Source organism: Diorhabda sublineata, chromosome 3, assembly GCF_026230105.1.
Source record: "Diorhabda sublineata isolate icDioSubl1.1 chromosome 3, icDioSubl1.1, whole genome shotgun sequence".
NCBI classification, from domain to species: Eukaryota; Metazoa; Arthropoda; class Insecta; order Coleoptera; family Chrysomelidae; genus Diorhabda; species Diorhabda sublineata.
Window position 1 is genome coordinate 19438307 of NC_079476.1, and position 19449 is coordinate 19457755.

Sequence of the window (19449 nt, forward strand, 5' to 3'; positions counted from 1 at the left end):
TAAATGTACTCAATGTATATGAATGATGTCAATAAAGTATTAAAATATTTATATTTTAATATTTTCAAATATAATCTGCAAGTCAATAGAAACAGAAAACAACTTATAAATTCAAATTTGTAGTAAGCAATGAAAATTCTATCAGAAATACGAATTGAGAGTATTCCATTACATCAGTAGAACCTGTAGGTAAAACTCTAACTTCGAAAACGGAAGTCTATATATTGGAAAACCTTTCTTTTTCAATTATTCAAAAGCCAGACGAAGCATTCGATTCTTTAAGTGCGTTAATACATATCGTATTGTTGGACTTTTCTATAATTCAAGCAGAGACCGTAAAATGGGAAATTGTGGTCCACTCAAATCGAAACTCCTAGGGTTATAAATAGTTCAGTGAAAGTAGTTACAGAATAAAAATGTAGGGTCACTTAGATTTCGACGAATTATATCAGATGTAATTGACATTAGAGTTCCATCGCCAGGAAATTTTATATAAATTTAATGCGATTCAAAATACAATATTCAAAATAACACTTGAAATATATATGTAGCTTGTTGATTCTTGATGCTATTCAGTTGTTTTTTAAAAATAAAATATGTCAAAATTTAGAAAGGTTCACGTTATAAATGATATAGAATTTTTTTATAAGTTTATCATATTATATTATTATGAATGAATGAATTTTTATTGGTTAGATTAGGTAGGATCGTTAAGAATGAAGTTAAATTTTTATAGTATAAGTAAGGTTACTGTGACCTAAAGGATATGCAAAGATTATTATTATTAAGGTTATTTAAATCAGTTTTTTATGAGTCTATTGATCATTATCAGTAATACATGTTATTTCTAAAAACATGCATTTTCGTATTTGTTTTTTGCTATGGTAGATTCATAATCATAATCCATAGAATGACTCTCATAGAAAACATGTTCGGCAAGCGAGCCAGGGTATAATACATTACAATTTAAACGAGAAATATTAGAAACTATGTTGATCGGTTTTTTGTTTGGTGTTCCATCTTCAATTTAAGTAAGAACAGATTGTATCGTGAAGATTTGCCCGTAAGCTGAGAATAGGTAATGTGATATTGTTAGAATTATTATTAATATTAGACGATAAGCCTCGTTTGATGTCTAAGTCACTGTCAGATGTATTATATAGACTTCGTTTCACAAGATATGAAGGATGTGAGTTTTCATGAAAAAGTTTGTATAGTATTTTTAGGATCTTTTCATGAAATATTATAGTAGAAAGTTTATGTACTCTATTTTTCATCTGTTTAAATTAATCTTAGTGTTACGTCGATGATACGAATGATAATTGCTATAATATCTTCTAGAACTTATTGGTTATCTATACCGGTCAATTGAAATTTCATTGTCTCCATTTTTAATGAATCTATGAATTATCGTTTGAACTGATGTGTGTGAGATCGCATTTTTGTGGTGGAGAATGATTCGTTTTATACGATTGGTTTTCCTCATTTTTTCGAACAATTCTCGCAAAAAATGCTGGTGTACCATTCTGAATTGACCTTTCTACGTTGCTTTAGTGGAACTGTGGCGACGTGTCTAGTTATTCCGGAAGACCAGGCGACTATTTGCTTCAAAGTGCTATCTAGGAAGTATGAAATATTCTTATTATGTATCGAATGATTTTACAAGAATATACGGAAAACAGGTAAATATTGTGTAATTATTCCTAATTTTTCTTTATAACCCGTATCATTACAATGTATATGGCGCCTAAAGGCAGACATATATTAGGTTAGGTTAGGATAGGTTAGGTCATTAAGACTTTCTTGGTTTTCCGATAGACAAAGAGCCAGTATATTTTTAAATATTTATTTCTATCATACAAGTGAAAAATCAGCTTAAAGATAAAAGCAAAATACTACTGCTTAAATCGTACACTCTAACACATAAGGAATAGTGTGAAATCAATCACTTTTTTAATTCATACTTTGACAATTGCCTTCCCAATATTACCACCATGTAACATGTTCAAGAAAGCATCGAACATATTATCAAAACCTTCGGTTACAGTTTCTCTATATTTCATTTTGTTTTGGTACATCCATACTTGTAATTGATAAATACCAGCTAACCACTGATGAGTGTTGCTATACACTGAGCCGAATTGCACTTTCAACTCTTTTTCTTTCGCTATTCTCTCGATTTCGATACCTGGAAATGTTAAATGTATAAGACAATTGATATGTAACTCTAGCTATGTGGAATGTTTCCAATTTTTAGAGTACGTTCACTACAAAGAATAAGACATCATGTCAATAGATTTTTTACAATATAAATCGAAAAACTGAATATTAATAATCAAAGTATATAAATAGTCCATACTATTTTGTGCTACTCAAGTTTTTGTCATCTGTCTGTCAAAACACAAATTTCAGGTGAAAAGTAATATAAACGTTAAAAAAACGCTTGTTGCATGCAGATGATCCAGTCTGAATAGTAAATTTGAAAAGTAGAATATAAAACTCAAATAATTAAGATGCAGGAATGAACAGTATAAGAATGGGAGTGAACATAGATAATACCGAAATAATGATCATAAATAGAAAATAAGATTACGGAAACAATTAAGAAATAAACTGGGGGTATAAACCATTGGAGAGAGTAAGAATATTTGAAAATTGGAAGGTGAACAAACACAATCGGAGATTTGAACAAAACTATACTATTACACAAATAAATTGCGATCAAAGGAATTGAGAGAAAAAGCTAGAGTAAAATAAACCTAATTGAAATTGAACAATTAAGGACAATATTAGGAGAATTTAACGTGTTGGCAACCGGTTTGAAGAAACTCGACCTGTTGTTTTGCTGGCAATACCCTACCTCTCAAGGGTTTTAATATACGAAGGTTATTTTGTTTAATCACGACATTTTTTCATTTCAACAGTGTAGTAATTCGTTCTAGTAAAATTATTGTTTTCATTTTATTTATTTTTGGAACTATCATTGTTATTTTTTCATGTAAAAAGCAAACACAAGAGGGTGAATCCTATTAAACTCAAGTAGTTCGAGTGGTGCCTGCCAGGTACGAGGATATATTGAAAAATTCTTAGCCTACTATAGAACCTAACAAAATTTCAATGTCAAAATATTTTATTACTCAACGTATTCTCTACTTAAATTGGATACATTTATTACAGCGAACCTGCAACGTCTCTAAACCATGAGATTTTTGTGCAGGAGCGTTGTCCTGCAAAAACAAAACTCCTTTGGATAGCTTTCCGAGTCTTTTCTCTTTAATTTTTTCCCGTAGAGTGGTTAGTATTGCCAAATAGTAATGTCCAGTTATTGTCCCTTATCCAAAAAACCAATCATGATTACTACATGGCAATTCCAAAAAACTGAGGCAAGAACTTTTCCAGTAGATTTTTAGACACGAAAGTTCTTAGGTTGTGGAGAACAAGAGTGTCGCCATTACATCTATTGTTGCTGTGTTTCTGGATCGTAGAAATGTATCGATATTTTTGGGGACTGACACAGAAACAGGCCTTCCCGATCGGTCATCATTTCAATGGAAAATTTACTTCTTTTGCAGCTGGCAGTCCAATTTTTCACGGTCGCATACGAAGAACATTGATCACCAAGGTTATTAAGCATATCTTCGTAAATCTGCTTACCTCTTAACCCTTTTAAATACAGGTACTGGATGATGGCTCGATACTCCAATTTTTCGATTTTCGCAATTTCGGTGGACATCTATTTTCTTTTAATTTATTGCGTAACTCTGGTTTACTTTTTTGACGTCGAACTTTACACTGACACTTCTAATAAGTTATTGTTCGTTGCTAAGGTAACGCAATATTTTGTTTATACATGGAACTAATCTAGGTTAACTAGATATCAGTACATCCTCGTTTATATTAATCTTGAGCTTCTGTAGGCTGTAGTGTTCGGGAAATATTTGCCTTGGTAGCTATTTCTCCGGGCTTGCATTTCTCCAAAAAAAGGAGTCTTGATAAATCGACGTTCTGAGGGTCTGCAGGCGAACGCAGTGTTCATGAGACACGTCTGCCTGTCGAGTAGGTCTTGTAAATGCTACTCTAGGTGGGATTATGTTAGATAGCTCGGAAAAGTATCTGCCGTAGTAGTATCGGTAAAACAGAGTCAGGTCAGCAACCAAATTTCTGGTTAATTTTGGATCGCCCCAGGGTATGCTTGGGGACCAAGCTCCGAATGTGCCAACAATATTCCAAATATGATAGTTTGAAAATTTGCAAAAGAAATTTGAACTGGATTATTTGATTTAACGTAAAATAATTTATTATTCTTTATAGTTAAACTTGGAAAAAGGATGTAGAGTAGTCAAGCTTCGGTTACAATTGAGTCTGATGTGTGTGCAGAGATATGTCACTAAGAATTGGTCAAACAGTTGTTGACTTCAGTCACTTTTGAGTTTAGTTTCTTTTCGGTTTGCACCTGTTATTGTGTAGAAGATAGGTAGGATCACAAAGTGATTGTCTAAGCTTGAAGCTCATATGAAAGAAGCGGAGACAGGTACAGAGAGAAATGGAACAGTGCATATCAATTAATGTTCTGTTAATCATTCATTCACGTCTCAGAAAATATCAAAGTTTGCTGAATGCACAACTTATCAACTTAACCACAAAATACGGAATGAAAATATTGTAGTATTTTCAGAAACTAAATATCTGTGATTATAACTAGTTTCAAAAACTTACTATAGTCCACAGGATTAACCTCATTATAGGAAGATATCGATCCTACTTGTGCTACTCTTCCATGTAGGTTCATATGTTTCATAACGTTCAAGGCAATTTTACCACCAACCTATTCAGATAGAATAAATATAATTCATGAAGTCATACAATAATTGATTGTTAGTTATTGATCTTACAAAATTTCGTAAGTTTAAAATAAAATACTGTACTTATAGCTCATATTGTCGTTATTCAATTGATATGTTGAGGAAATTCTTGAGCCTTGCATGTGAAGATGAAAATGTTAATTGACAAACAGATAAAAACAATTCTACTACGTTCAAGAAAGAAATCGTTTGATTTTAAAGTGAAGATAAAATGTTCAATCCAACTTGTATCTGATGAAATATTTCTGCTTTGTAGATTTGCAATTCAAACTTAATTATCTGATCTTCATGCTCTCCGCAGAAGTGATCGCAATTATCAAACTCATCATAATATCGGACTCTTTATCCTTTATACTTTTTGGTATAAATGATAATTTTTAAAATCAAATTATTCTAAAAACTAAACTGAAAAACAATGAGCTACGCATAAAAAATATGATTTAAAATTTTTGTGGATAAAAGCACATATCGGAGTCAGTCATAACGATAATGTAGACAATCTAGCAAAAGAAGCCATCAGTAACCGACTGCCTATAAATAACAAAATAACTGTATGTATAAATGTATTGTCTTTAACATTTTATTAATATTCGATATTGTACAAGTTAAAACTGTAATCTCCTCTGTTACTCAATCTAAGAAATATGTTCCCATCCATACCATAATCTACCTTGCCTGTGAGTTAGTCACCCTGAATGACCCCTAAGTGTGATACTTATAACCTATCCAATTTGATGCTGAGAACATGTATGATGATTTTGGGTTTGTTAGATACTGTGTACATGCGATACCTTTAATTTATTTAAAACTAAAGCTCACGGCTAAATATGGACGGAGTTCTTCGCCCATAAAAAATGGATTTGCTGGGAAGTATGGGCTAGCGAAAGATAGATAGTGAAGTTAATATCGAAAAAAATGACGTGTGGTTACCTAAACTCACTACAATACGAGGATGATCCTAGAAGTACCTGACCCAATAAAGAAAACAACGAAAAAATTTGGAAAAAAATAATTTATTTTTCAACGTAATCTCCTTTAGCTCCATACACGTTTCCCAGCGATGTTCAATAAGCTCGATACTATTTTTATAATAAGAATCGTCAAGCTCCTCAAAATAGCTATTAAGTACCGACATCACCTGTTCATTGTTGGAAAGTTTTTGACCACCGAGCCATTTTTTTCAAATCTGGGAACAGAAAATGATTCGAGGAGGCTAAATCTGGTGAATAGGTTGCGTGAGGTAGCAATTCAAACTTTAATTCATTAATTTTGGCCATTGCAATAACGGATGTGTGCATTATCTTGATGAGGAGCCATAACCTTGCCTGCAGATGGATCGGTCTTTCTTTGGAGCCGGTTCTCCCTTTTCAGTCCATTGTTTTGATTGTTCTTTTCTTTCAGGTGTGAAGTGATGGACCTACGTTTTATCCATCGCTAGGAAACGGTTAGAAAATTCGGCTATATTTCTGTGAAACATTGCCAAACACTCGATGGAATGTACTGTACGATGTACTTTTTGAAATGCCTACAATGTTTGCTAGCTCGAGAACTTTCAGGTGATGATCATCTCCTACTGCTTTGTGTATTTTCTTCATTATTTCTAGAGTCGTCACCTCTTTTGGTCACCCAGAGTAGAATCTAGTTCAGCTTTTTTATTCATTGGGTTAAAGCCTTTCACATAAAAGTATTGTATAACATACTGATGACCAATTATTCTATTTTTACAAATTCACTCAAAACGTTCACTATGATGGCTGCCAAACAATGTAGCGTCTTCAAACTTGAAACATATGCTGTATAGATTGTGTATTACCGCCATCTCTAGATCACTTCTAGGACCATCCTCGTACACATAATGTGACAAAGACAAACAACTATAAATGTCAGTGTAGTTGATATCCAAATTCCTAGCCCTCAATTTCCTCAACCTTATGATTCTATTTATTATATAGATTTTCACAATAAACTTTGAGGCACCAAAAATTTATAGAAGAGAACAAATTCATTCTACGAACTTAAAAAAATTGACGTGTACATGTGAATATATAGTTTCCACATGTATAAAATCTTTTGAAATGTCACACTATTGCTGATTGGTTGCAAAATCAAATACACTTAACTTCTTTGCATTTACTTAATGGATTATTATTTTACTTGGAAAATACGTTAGAAAGCACAGATTTCAACGAATTGTTTGCTTGGCTTCGTGATTTACTCATTATTATTTCAATTTCCGATTGTAGATGTATAAAATTGGATTATCACTAAATTTTCATTCATTTTTGATAGAATCTCTGATATTTAAGTTGCTTCAAAATTCAGGAGAGACATATTTAATCGAAGAGAACAAACACAATTTTATATTTTCTTCAACAGTTAAACAGTTAACTATAATAGAATATAACGGCTCATACAATTTGAAAATTGGATTGAATTCCACGAACATGCAACTATTTTTGAGCGCTTTTATTTCAATTACATGAATATTGAAACAAATAGGTATGCGTTCCATGAATTTTTTACGGATCATTTAAATATAATCATTATGCTCGAAAATGTAACATATTTTCATACGAGCGTTTTATTTGGATTTTTGAATTGTATTTTTGTTTTTTTTTTTAGATTGTTTATTTGATCGTGAATTTATAAGTACTGCAAATTCATGTTTTATAACGTTTTTAGTTCATGTTCATTATGTTTTAACTGATAAATAAATACTTCTTCCAATATCAATTCCAGAAGACAATTATGCGAGGAACAATTTGTATATCTAATCAAGTAAAATTAAAAAGTTATTTGTGCCTGATAATATATTTCAAGAAAAATACCACTTAATATCGATTTTGAATTTTTTTCACTTACATTATCAAAAAAGCAATCAATTCCTTGCGGCGCAAGTTTGATTAATTCTTCATCAATATTTTTTGTCTTGTAGTTTATGAAATGATCGAAGCCCAGCTCTTTCGTTATCCATTCACCTTTTTTCTCAGTACCAGCAATTCCAATAACCGTGCAACCTTTTATCTTAGCTATTTGCCCAGCAATGCTCCCCACCGCTCCTCCAGCACCTGTTACCACCACCGTTTCACCAGGATTTGGATTACATAATTTCAGAAATAGGAAATATGCTGTATTCCTAGAATCACCAAATATTTTTTGTAGCGATATTCATAATTAATTTGTTTATGTAATGATGAATGAATATCATTAGATGGAGTGATGATTTTTAGACATTGTTCTTTCAACAATAATTTTTCAAAATTTTTTTTCCAACGAATCAGTATGATAACAGATTTACTCATTTGTGAACTCTTTATACTAACCCAGGCATGCCAAGTACGCCTAAACAGACTGATGGTGAACAGTCACCGATATCAGGGGTCAAATATGGTTCTGGATGTCCATCCGAAACTTTCCCGTTTGAGATGGTGTATGTTCTCCATCCAGAATTCAATACTACCAACTTTCCTTCGGGAAAATGACAGTGTTTACTCTGAATAATTCTGTAAAACATAATGATATATATAATGCTTTACCAGCTTCTAGATAATTATTTCCAAAAGCAATAATCTTAACAAGTGGCATTATAAAAATGTAAATTAAACAATTTGAAAGATTCCATGCGGTTAATTGAACATTTTGTTTTTGAGTTTTTGAAAATGATATTGTTCAATTTGCTCTTGCTAGTCCGTTGATAATTTTAATTCAATACTGACTTAAATTTCTGTTCATAATATGTGTACTTCTATATGTATACAGGATGTTTCGAACAAAAACTTTGGAAGTGAGTAGATGACGTGGAAATAATGCTTTGACATAAAAACACTCAATATTTGAAAGCCTTCTGAAACTACTACCAATAAATTATTACAATTTATGATAATTTGCTTCAGAATGTCTCTTTATGGCGAATTAATTGAAAAATTCATTTTTGCTATCTTTCATATAACAAAAAACAAAAGTTATATACATTGTGGTAAAAAGATGTCTTGTAATTGATTTGAAGGTTTTCAAAATTTTAATTGATTCAGTAGTCATATTAAAATCTCCATATATTTTTATCCTTTATTGAGAAAGGTCTCTTTTGGCAAACCCCCAAATTATTATAAATTATAAGACAGGTAAATTAACATTTTTCAAGTCAATTTTTTTCAATTTCCGCAATGTTGAATTGTCGAATTTTTGCGCCGTTTCATAACCATGGTTGAAACGTATGTCCATCACTTCACACCTGATACAAAAGAATATTCAAAAACTATGGACTGGAAAGGGAGAACCGTCTCCCAAGAAGTGAAGACCTTTCCATCTGCAGCCAAGGTCATGACGTCGGTTTTTTGGGATTTGTGTGGGATAATTTTATCTTGAAAATGGAGAAACTAACAAACGGCGAGTATTATGCAAACTTATTGCAACGTTCGAGCGAATAAATCAAGCAGAAACGGCCGCATTAGGCTAAGAAGAAGGGGATTACGTAGAAAAATTAATATATTTTTTCCCAAAATTTTTGTGCTTTCTTTGTTGGGCTAGATACTTCTGGGACCATCCTCGTATTAGATCATTCGGTTTAGCCTATAAAAATAAACTTGAGTAAATTATTTCCATTACCTGGCAACTTGAGTTCCGATCATTGTTTGACCAAGGGACAAATTTTTTGAAAAAATTCTCATATAAGGATCAACGCTAAGATATATCGCTTTAGCCAAAAATTCTGAAAAAGAAATAATATTCGATATAATGAAATTCAAATATCTAAATATTTAGTAACAAAAGTTACTTCTCCGATAATTGTTCGGGATATATCTATAATAAATCTAGAATATCGTGGATGGTAACTGAATAAAAATTGTACATTCTTGTAATTTGATATATCAAAAATTAAGCTTCAAATCCATTGAACTGTAATTTATTGAAAGGACATGGATTCATTAATCAATATTTTTTACTGAAGTTGTTAGTTTTATGCAACAATTTTGATTTAATGCAATCGGTCCTTTGTTAGACATTTGTCTCAATATAAGCTCACTATAATCCAAGTTAAGCTGAGCATTCTTTTTTTTGGGTTTTAACTTACTCTTTGAAATTTATAACCTCACATATCAATTACTTTCATCTCGAATGAGTGAGACTACTACTTACGTACAGTTAGAAATTATTTATTCCCAATAGGTGGATTAGAAAACGTGGAACGATCGAATGGCCTGCTAGATACTCCAATTTAATTCCTCTCGATTACTTTTTATTGGATTATTCAAAATCTAAAGTATTTTTCAATAGACCAGAAATATTGCTGATTTAAAAAGTAGGATAACGGAATAAATTAACAAAATAACCCCTGAGGTCATACAAAATGTTATACGAGAATACCAAAATTGCCTCAGTTATTGTCAAAAAGTGATTGGTCGTCATTTTAAAAATTAAATTTCTTACTTAAGCTTGCACCAAATTTAAAAAATCTTTATATTGCTGAACAGAGGATTAACACCACTTTCCAACAAGGTGCCCACGACCCCTTTTCTTATTTAAAATTTTCGAGAGTGGGTGCTGGAGGGGGATAGTATTTTTATACTGTAAATTGTCAATTTAAGAATAAAAATCGACCCGTTTCAGGTTTTTTGACATTGAATTTATTCCTTACATATGGACCTCATTGTATAAGCAAAAAGTAAAAATAATAGCCCAATTGGAGATATGAATTAAAATGTTCCACTGAATTATTACTTCTTTTTCTATAGTTGAACTGTCAACTCTCCATAATTGTAATATAACCATAAACCATAATTTTATTGGTAATAGCAATACATTTTCAAAAACTTTATATTTTCGTATTTATTCTAAGCTTGTTAATAGTTGGATAAAGGTATTATTACAACTAGAATTGTGAGCTGAAAGAGAATTGTTATTGTGATCGATTAAACAAAACATTTAGAACAACCATTTAGGTATCAGTTCCATCTTGGTTCTCAGTTGATCCAATACCATTTGCAACAATTTATTAATCATCAATATGACTTTATCTAAATAGTTTATGTAATATCAATTATCCTGCACAACTAACATTGGGGCAGTGGACACAATCCAATACTTAAACGTTTTGAGTATGAAAGATGTGGCTTTATATCACTGTTTAACGATTTGTAGTTTTAAGATATATTAGATATCATTATTGATATTATTATTTTCCCAGTATATATTTTGAATGTTGTTGTGGGTTGAAGACCTCCAAATAAAACTGTCTAAGAGTTTTTCAAAATGCCAACGTTTCGATCTTTTATTTGATCTTTATCAAGCCTCAAAAAATGGTACATTATAACTCAATTTCTATTATTTGTTTATATATATAAGATTAAATAAAAGATCGAAACGTTAGAATTCTAAAAAACTCTCAGACAGTTTTATTTTGAGTCCTCAACTCACAACACCATCCGAAATTATATAATAGAAATATGAATATTTGAAAATCTGTCCTGGTAATTACCATAAAAAACTATTACTGAAAATAAGCAGGCTTCTCAGATCAGCACTATTCTGAACATTTCTGTATTTTCAATACAATTTTTTTCATTGAAAAAATATCATTTATAAAGCATTTATTTTACCTCCAGTTTCAATTGGCCGCAGCTCCTCTTCCACTAACTCCAAATCGGTTTTTTTTGGAAACCCTTCAAAATATTTTACCAATTTGTAAACTTTTGCTTTCACCATTTTGACGTTATTTTATTAATACTGAATAAATGTAAAACGTAATTTTAACTGAATGTGGCCTTTTTATATAATGGTTTTATCAATGTTTGTTACTTTCATGTTTAGATATCCATGTGGTTAGATATCATTGTGAGAAAACATAAAATATTGTTGTGTGAGAATAACTGAATTTTTAAAAAATTTAAAAATGGAATTTGAATGATTGGTTTGAGATAGAGTCAACTTTACAGTTTTTTGTATAAATTCAATTATATTTTAGTTTCGAATATTAACAACAACAATTAACATTGCTCTTCTCAATCACTATATCTTCGTATTCTTCGCAATGTTTCTATATACCATTCTCCACCACAGAGCTTCACCAACATGAATCACAATAAGTATTATTGATATAAATAACCATTATAATATTAATAGAATAAATAGAACACAAAATAACAAAAGCTAAGTTCTTTTTCAATAAATAATTATTCAACTCGTTTGCGTGTGAACTCATTTTTCAAAAAAATTGGCATGACTACTAAAATTTTTATTATTATTAATTATATTAAACTAGGTATTTATCAATATATCCTGAAAGTTCCAGAATTTATCGTTAACGGTTGATTTTTAATCAATTTTTCAATCAAAAGTACTCAAAATTTTCATTGTAATAAAATTATTGTTGAAATCAAAATTTTCCAAAATCCTTTGGAGGATTAACTATTCATTGTAACTACTCATAAAAAAGTTTGTATCAATTATTTATAATGAAGTGGAAAATGGACGGTACACTTGATGATGTGATCTTGCTCATATGTTTTCATCTAAACAATTGTGAGGCAAACTTACTAAAGAACAAATTTTACAATGCTAGATGACTTTTGAATAAATTGAACTTTGCTAAAGACATAATAATTTGATAATAATAATAATAATAATAAGATTTGATGATGACATTACCATTTTTACTCTAAAAAACGTGTTCTTCAAGAATACAAAATCCATTTTTAAATCTCAGCGACTATAGATAGTTATGTAATATATAAATCAATTCAAAAAACTTGTAATGTTTTAATCGATCTTTTTAATAGTTTCTAATTGAGTAAGTTGTTTTCAAAATCAGTACAATCATCATTCACCATGAATTCTCTGGATAACAAGGATAATCTGTGAAAATGGCGTGGAATCCGCTTGATGTCTATCGGAGTTTAGCAGCATCCATTACCACCTATTTTGAAGGAAATATATTTAAAGTTTCCACCATTATTTGGCTCTGTCTAAAGTGAATCGCATACAATAATATTTTATGCATTCAGCTAATTGATATACGGTAAATTTGGTTACATTGGTGTATACAGAGGGTTTATTATTCGAGAAAAAGTAATCATGATTTCCATATATTCTTCTGCGGTCTGGAACACTACTTTTTTGTATCACAAACAACTCTGCTAGAAAAAAATTGAAATTTATCATTATTTAATGCGTTAATTATGTAAAAAGTTATTAAATAATGTGTCCTTAAACTAATGATTGCATAAAGTTATAGAATGTCGAGTATCTAAACGAAAAGAATTTTTTTTAGTTTTCTGCAACGGATTCCAGAATGACCCATTTGGTCTTAAATTATCGACAGTTAAAGAGGTGATGTCGGTATTTTTTATCATCATCTTTGGTTTACCCATTGACGTAGAGCAACGATAAGAGCTTTTAAGAAAATTTGAGACCTTAAGATGGTAAAGAGTTGCTGTGAAGGATGAATATAATGCATGCCTCATTACAGATGAACTGCAGCTGTAATATCTGTTACGAGTTTTAAGAGATCATCGTTTAAAGTATCCAAACTGCACCAAAGATAATCTAAGTCATTCATACGATTCAATAAACTCAATCTTCGAAATCTAGACTTAAAAAGATTTAATTCATGAAATAAATAATTTGTTTAAATGAAAATGTTACAGATGACATAGGTTCATATTTATAACATTTCTTAGTAAAAAAAGGCTACATTGGAATAATCAAATTTGACTACTTTGATAATCGTTTTTTATGTGGAGAAATAAATTCAAAATTCCAATTTAATTTAGGAATAAAATTTTGATAAATCAAAATTAAATTAATTATCACAAAAAACCTCAAAGTTGTACAGAATTTTTTTTCATCATTTTAAAAAATATTTTAGAGATAATTAATGAGAAAAAATAATCAGTATATTTGGCTCACCTTAAGTTCTAGTGAATCAAAATTAGCTCTTGTTAGATCCAATATGTGATTTGTATCGGAATTATCTTATTACTAAATTAGCAATCTAATAAAAATATCAACAACTTTTTCTGCATCTGCTGCTCTACATAAATTCAGTTCACTTTTATGTTAACAATTTCAGAACGATTAAATTATCATCCTTAATCCAGAATAAAAAATAGGTTTATTCCATTGAAAAACAATCTAACCGTGCACTGATTACAATAATTCCAACAAAAGTTTTCTAAGGTATTCAACTGAAAATCTCGTTATATAAATAACAATTTTCTTCGTAACCTAAGACAAATTCAAACTCAAAATAATCATATGGATGGATTATTTTCAATATTATTTGTAGGATTTGTAGGAAAAATTAGACTATTACGGTGGCCATGACTAGAAGAAAAATGGGAGGCACATCATTTTTCCCATGTTTTGAGACCTCCTGAACACGATTATGATGGTTTTTCGAATGTCTGTAGTTTATATATATATAAATGAACCGATTTGGTTCAAAATTAGCATACATGGCTTTTTGGCGGCGGATTGATGTTATTAGAGTTTGGTTGAAAACAAATGAATATTTCGAGGGGTCACAGTGCAAAAAAGTGGTTTTTGACCTTTGCTCACCTCTGCAGGTCAAACAAAAAGCGACTGAAAAATGAAATTTCACATGTAGGTTCAATTAGTTGCGAGATGATTTCCTGTCTAAGATCGAAACTTTCCATCTCCACTCCTCTCCATTTTATGGTCATTTTTGTTATGTTTTCTTATTTTTTGGCCAGAAAAAGTTTAACTAGAGGGTTCGAACTTCGCATGCAAGTAGGGGTGATGTTGAAGAATTGTCTTTCTCAAGTTCAAAGTTTTCTTCTTCAGTTCTTCTAGCACAAAACGCCCGAAATCATTTTGATCGTTGTAATTGTTGAACTGCACCGCCTCCTATTTAATGAATAATACGAGTATGATCGTTGCTAGGGTGATTTTTTTTATTTCCCATTTTCGAAATTTCTTGTCACTATGACAATTTTTTCTTTGTTGTCAATTGGAATCGAACAAGAGGGTTCGAGACCACCGGATCTATTGAAATTATGAACTTTCATTCGAGAGAGAGAGTTAACTTGTGAAATGAAAAGTTATTGAGGAATAGCAAATTTTCCATATAAAGAAATAAGATTGAGAATTGATATCATTTCCAAGAAATTCATTTTATGGAAAGATTTGTTTGTGTATTAGTTAAATACGAAAAATTCGACTTTCGTGTTGGAGCTCTGCTGCTCACGGCTTTTTATTCATTTGTTGGATGGTAGATTAATGGATGAACATTTAAAAGGATCAAAAATAGAGAAACTGCAAAGTAAACAGAGCAGATAGCAAACAGCTTCTTTAAGTGGAGCCCAATAAACTCTTTCTGTAGCCCCAATTCATATATTATTGATTTCTATCTTTTTTTGGAAACCTTGAGAGCAAATATTAAAAATAAAAATAAAAAACGTAAGACAGAAGTCGGAGAGACGCACTTGTTTCTGTCCCGACTAATATTTTTAAGATACAATTTTGATTTTTATGATATATTTGCAAGGTATCACCTGCATTTTCTATATTGGAAACATACGTCAAACATACTTACCTTAATTTGAGAAAATTAAAATATATCTGGATCTCTAAGAGTACTCTTTTCAATTTAATACCACAATTATTATTATAGCATAAATTTGATATTACAATTATAATTATAGCAATTCTTGTAAATAAATTTGAAGTAAATTACTTGTTACAAAGTATCTCAAGTGCGGACACTTAATCAAGAGTAATACGGTCTGTTATATCTCACCAGAAGTTAACCATACTTCAGGTTTCTCTTCACAGTTCAAGTGCTCGTTACCTCTTCTCATCATCTATGGTTGTCATTTATACTAGGTCTCGATTGATGTTTAAGCAAAACTGTGTGACGTAGCACCGATCATTAGCTTTTTTAGTCGTTACAGAATATACGAACCGGTCCACAATACTCAAATTAACTTAAGTTTCATGATAGGTTCACTATATTTCTTATATTACACAGAATTATAGTTAGAAATGTTTTTACTACAAATTTTCCGATGTCATCGTCACAGTTAGAAAATTGACCCCAGATATTCACCGAAGCCATTCTTCTTGATCTACCTAGTCACCGGTGGCGTACCAGTGATAAATTAGACAGAGTTCAACGAGTTCTTTACCTGAGGCGACTACGCAAACGCTCTCATCTCGCTACTTTGGTCGTCAAACTCATGACTCCGAGAAGATTTTATTACATACAGGGTGGTAGGTTTAACGAAAAATATGTATACTTCTGTTCACTAAAAAAGCATACACTTATATTTTGGCTGCGTAAATCAGAATTCCTGCCTAATGTCACTGACAGATAATTCAATACTGAATACACTGCTTACACCACCACTACACCAACACTCACAATTACACTGTCTGACGCGCGTTTCGATGACCAAGTTTGAAACTTGCGTCAGAGAGTTTAATTGTGAGTGATGGTGTAGAGGTGGTGTAAACAGTCTATTCAGTATGAATATCACCAATGGTTCCAGAAATTTCGACGTAGATAATTCAATACTAAATTTGAAATCAGTAAAAGTGTACTTAATGCCTCCTGAAATAACTGAAATTCAGAAACCTGCCATTATTGCCAAATTGAAAGATGACTCCACTAACCGAGTCAATAATTATGATAAAATGGAAAATTTATTGTAAATATTTACCACTTAATATTGGTAAACAAGTCTAGAAATGTTAATTAAATATATACAGCTAAAAAAAAAGCTAGAATCTGTCCCAAGATTTGTATGTTATTTCAATAAACAGAAGTGTACATTTTATTTTCTAAAAAAGTCAACTCATTCTTGGAAAATGAAGCACAAATCTTGTCCTATTATTTTAGTTTTATTTCAACTTAATAAGCATTTTTCAAGCAGGAATTTATGCAATTGAGAAATGTATTCAGTTCAATCTAGAGAGGAACTATCGAAAATAGGAGATCATCATCCTGTCCGATAATCAAGCAGTTATTAGAGCTCCAACATCATAAAATCCAAACTCGTTTGTGAATGCCTAGAAAACTTAAACGAGTTAGGCAAAAAAAAATAAAATTACCCTACATTGGATTCCGGGAAATATCAGAGCAAAGGGAAATGAAATAGCTGATAAGATCGCTAAAGCGGGTGCAGGCAAAAGCACTACAAAAGAAGGTAGATAGGAGCAAAACCAATTATTGGGACAACCTACAGGGGCTGAGACAGGCAAACATTCTTCTGGGAAACTAAAACCAGAGTAGATTTGCTGAATGTATCAACCTAAGTAAGAACAATCTACGAATACTAACAAAACCTCTATCCACATTCTCTCGAAGTGTGAAATACTAATTCCAGAGCACTACACCTGGGTACGTACGAAATAGAAGACGAAGATCTCTGACAATTAATGCCATCCTACTTTCTAGACTTTTTAAAAGGAGTGGAATTAATGGTATCGCAACAAGAAAAGGGGACACAATAGAATCTTTTGGTTGCAGTTTATACGAGATCCCAAATCGATACATACATAGATGGTTTCATTTCAACTTAATAACAATAGATGATACCCCAAGATTCTGTCTATAAAATTTTTTGATTCCCATTATTTTTCACAGCAATCCGCTTAGAATATTAGTGACTAATTCAAGCAATTAACGAATTCAAACGCATCAGCGATTTTACGAACATTTCTAAGTAAATTTCACTTGCTGAACATCAACAATTCTTCTAGGTGCTTCTAGTTTCCGCTTGATTTGTCTGATAACTATTATTATGTTTGTCAATAACAGTAAAATTGAAATATTGGAACAATTATGAATATTCTTGATGTATTGACTTATTTTTATCTAAATCACCGAACATAAACAAAAGACGTTAATAGTTGATATAAAATCTAACCAATATTGTCATACGCAAACACGAACTCTTGTTTTTAAAGATCAGTCCAAGTGGGAATTTGACATTAAACTGAATAGAATATGTTCAGGTATAATGAGACATAGTGATTTACTACTCAACCAGAAACTTTTTTATATAATAAACGAAGATAATGAGGTAAATGTAGAGATTGAATTAAAATTATTCATTTTAAACAGTAATAAACAGATTAAGTATCAAGGGATAATAATCAACTGTCCTACATAAATCGTCAAATTATTCTGAAGGATATATAAATAATACTGCTAGTCTTTCTGGTAATTTGTATCACTCTATATGTTTTCAGTCCAATCCCGCGACTACGGCTCCAGGGACATTTCTCCAGAGTCTAGGGTTTCCAAACAACGGAAATAATAGATAAAAAGAATCGCAGCTCAAGAACCCCGGCGGCAAGCTCTAGCTAATGATGAAATATTTTCAATTTGTATATTGCAGATTGAGATATATCGTTATCATTTTGTGTAATTTAAAAAAAAAGTAAAAATCATATGTCCCAATTTTCTATGATATATGTTTAATAAGCTGTAAAATTATTATGAAGAATAGAGAGGCTATAAGCTGTTTATTAGTAATCATTTAGAATATATTAGCAGGAAAATATGTATAGTGTCTATAGAAAAGTAGTTTTGTTTGTCTACCACTCGAAGACGTGATTGATTCAAAAAATTATAGCCAGCCAGCTTTTATAAAAATATTTCATATCGCAAGTTTAAGTTTATCTAATACTATAAGAGGGGAGGATTATTCAAAAAGGCCATGACTCCAGTTCTACTTTATATATTTACTACTATATATGATTTATTCAAACTTTTTCATCTTGGAAAAAACTTGTTATTTGGACAATTCTAGTCCTATTTAGAACTTGGAAAAAAATCATTATTATACCTCGTTAACTTGCTACGACTGAATATTAAATTATAAAACGTAAATATACATTAAAATATAAATTGTACTACGCATACAATCTTGAGTAGCTTTGTCAACTCATTTTAGTTTTTCTTCACATGTTTTTCGGTTCTGTGAATGATCCATAACGCCATATTTCTATTCATTTGAAGAAATTTATGAATTAAATAAATCTCACTAAGCCACGCCACTGCTTATCGCAGACTGTCTAGCAGGAATATTTCAAAGAAATTGTGTACATACGTACATACGCCTTCCGACAGCTTCCGCTTCGGCTTCGATGTTTTCATTTGTAAACAGTGGAGATGATGAATTTTGACACACGTTCATGAAGTCTACGTGGACTGACGGTTTGTTAAATGTTTCAGGAATTTTATACGGGGAGTAAACATTATTTTTCACTTCTTAATTTGGTACCGCGCGTTTTTATGAAGTATTGATTGTATTGATTGTTCCTCACATAACTGTCTTCTGCGATTGATATTGGAAGAACTATACCAATATCTTAAAAAAAGAGTAAATTTGAAATGTTTTTATTTGGATACAGATTATCTATTATAACTTTACATACGAAAGGGTTTTAAACAAATAGAAATTGACTTTCTTTGCGTTTTTATAATAATTCCAGCTATCATCTAAATACAACTGTAATTGTTATTAAGACACGGTGATGTATTTAACAACCAATAGTGGACAATGGAAAATAAAAAAATGTTGTATACAGGTTGCTCCCGGATTTGATGCGAAAAATTCGA

At 31.1% G+C, this 19449-nt stretch overlaps 2 protein-coding genes across 2 annotated transcripts in view; one reads left to right on the forward strand and one right to left on the reverse strand.

Moving 5' to 3' along the window:
• Positions 1–19449, forward strand: part of LOC130441137 (discoidin domain-containing receptor 2-like) — a 442354-nt gene that overhangs the window by 187723 nt on the left and 235182 nt on the right. The window lies entirely within an intron of this gene.
• LOC130441139 (prostaglandin reductase 1-like) lies at positions 1745–11636 on the reverse strand. Its single transcript, XM_056774688.1, has 6 exons — positions 11459–11636; positions 9468–9570; positions 8186–8365; positions 7725–7998; positions 4717–4825; positions 1745–2188 (listed from the first exon to the last, which is right to left on the reverse strand). Exons 1-6 carry the CDS (start codon positions 11562–11564, stop codon positions 1959–1961), a joined length of 1002 nt encoding a protein of 333 aa, XP_056630666.1. The 5' UTR covers positions 11565–11636; the 3' UTR covers positions 1745–1958.

Coding starts and splice junctions, on each gene's coding strand:
- LOC130441139 (XM_056774688.1), bottom strand. CDS start 11,564: ATGGTGAAAGCAAAAGTTTACAAATTGGTAAAATATTTTGAAGGGTTT. Junction 8,366..9,467: donor ATCGGAACTCAAGTTGCCAG/GTAATGGAAATA, acceptor TATGTTTTACAG/AATTATTCAGAGTAAACACT. Junction 7,999..8,185: donor GGCGTACTTGGCATGCCTGG/GTTAGTATAAAG, acceptor TGGTGATTCTAG/GAATACAGCATATTTCCTAT.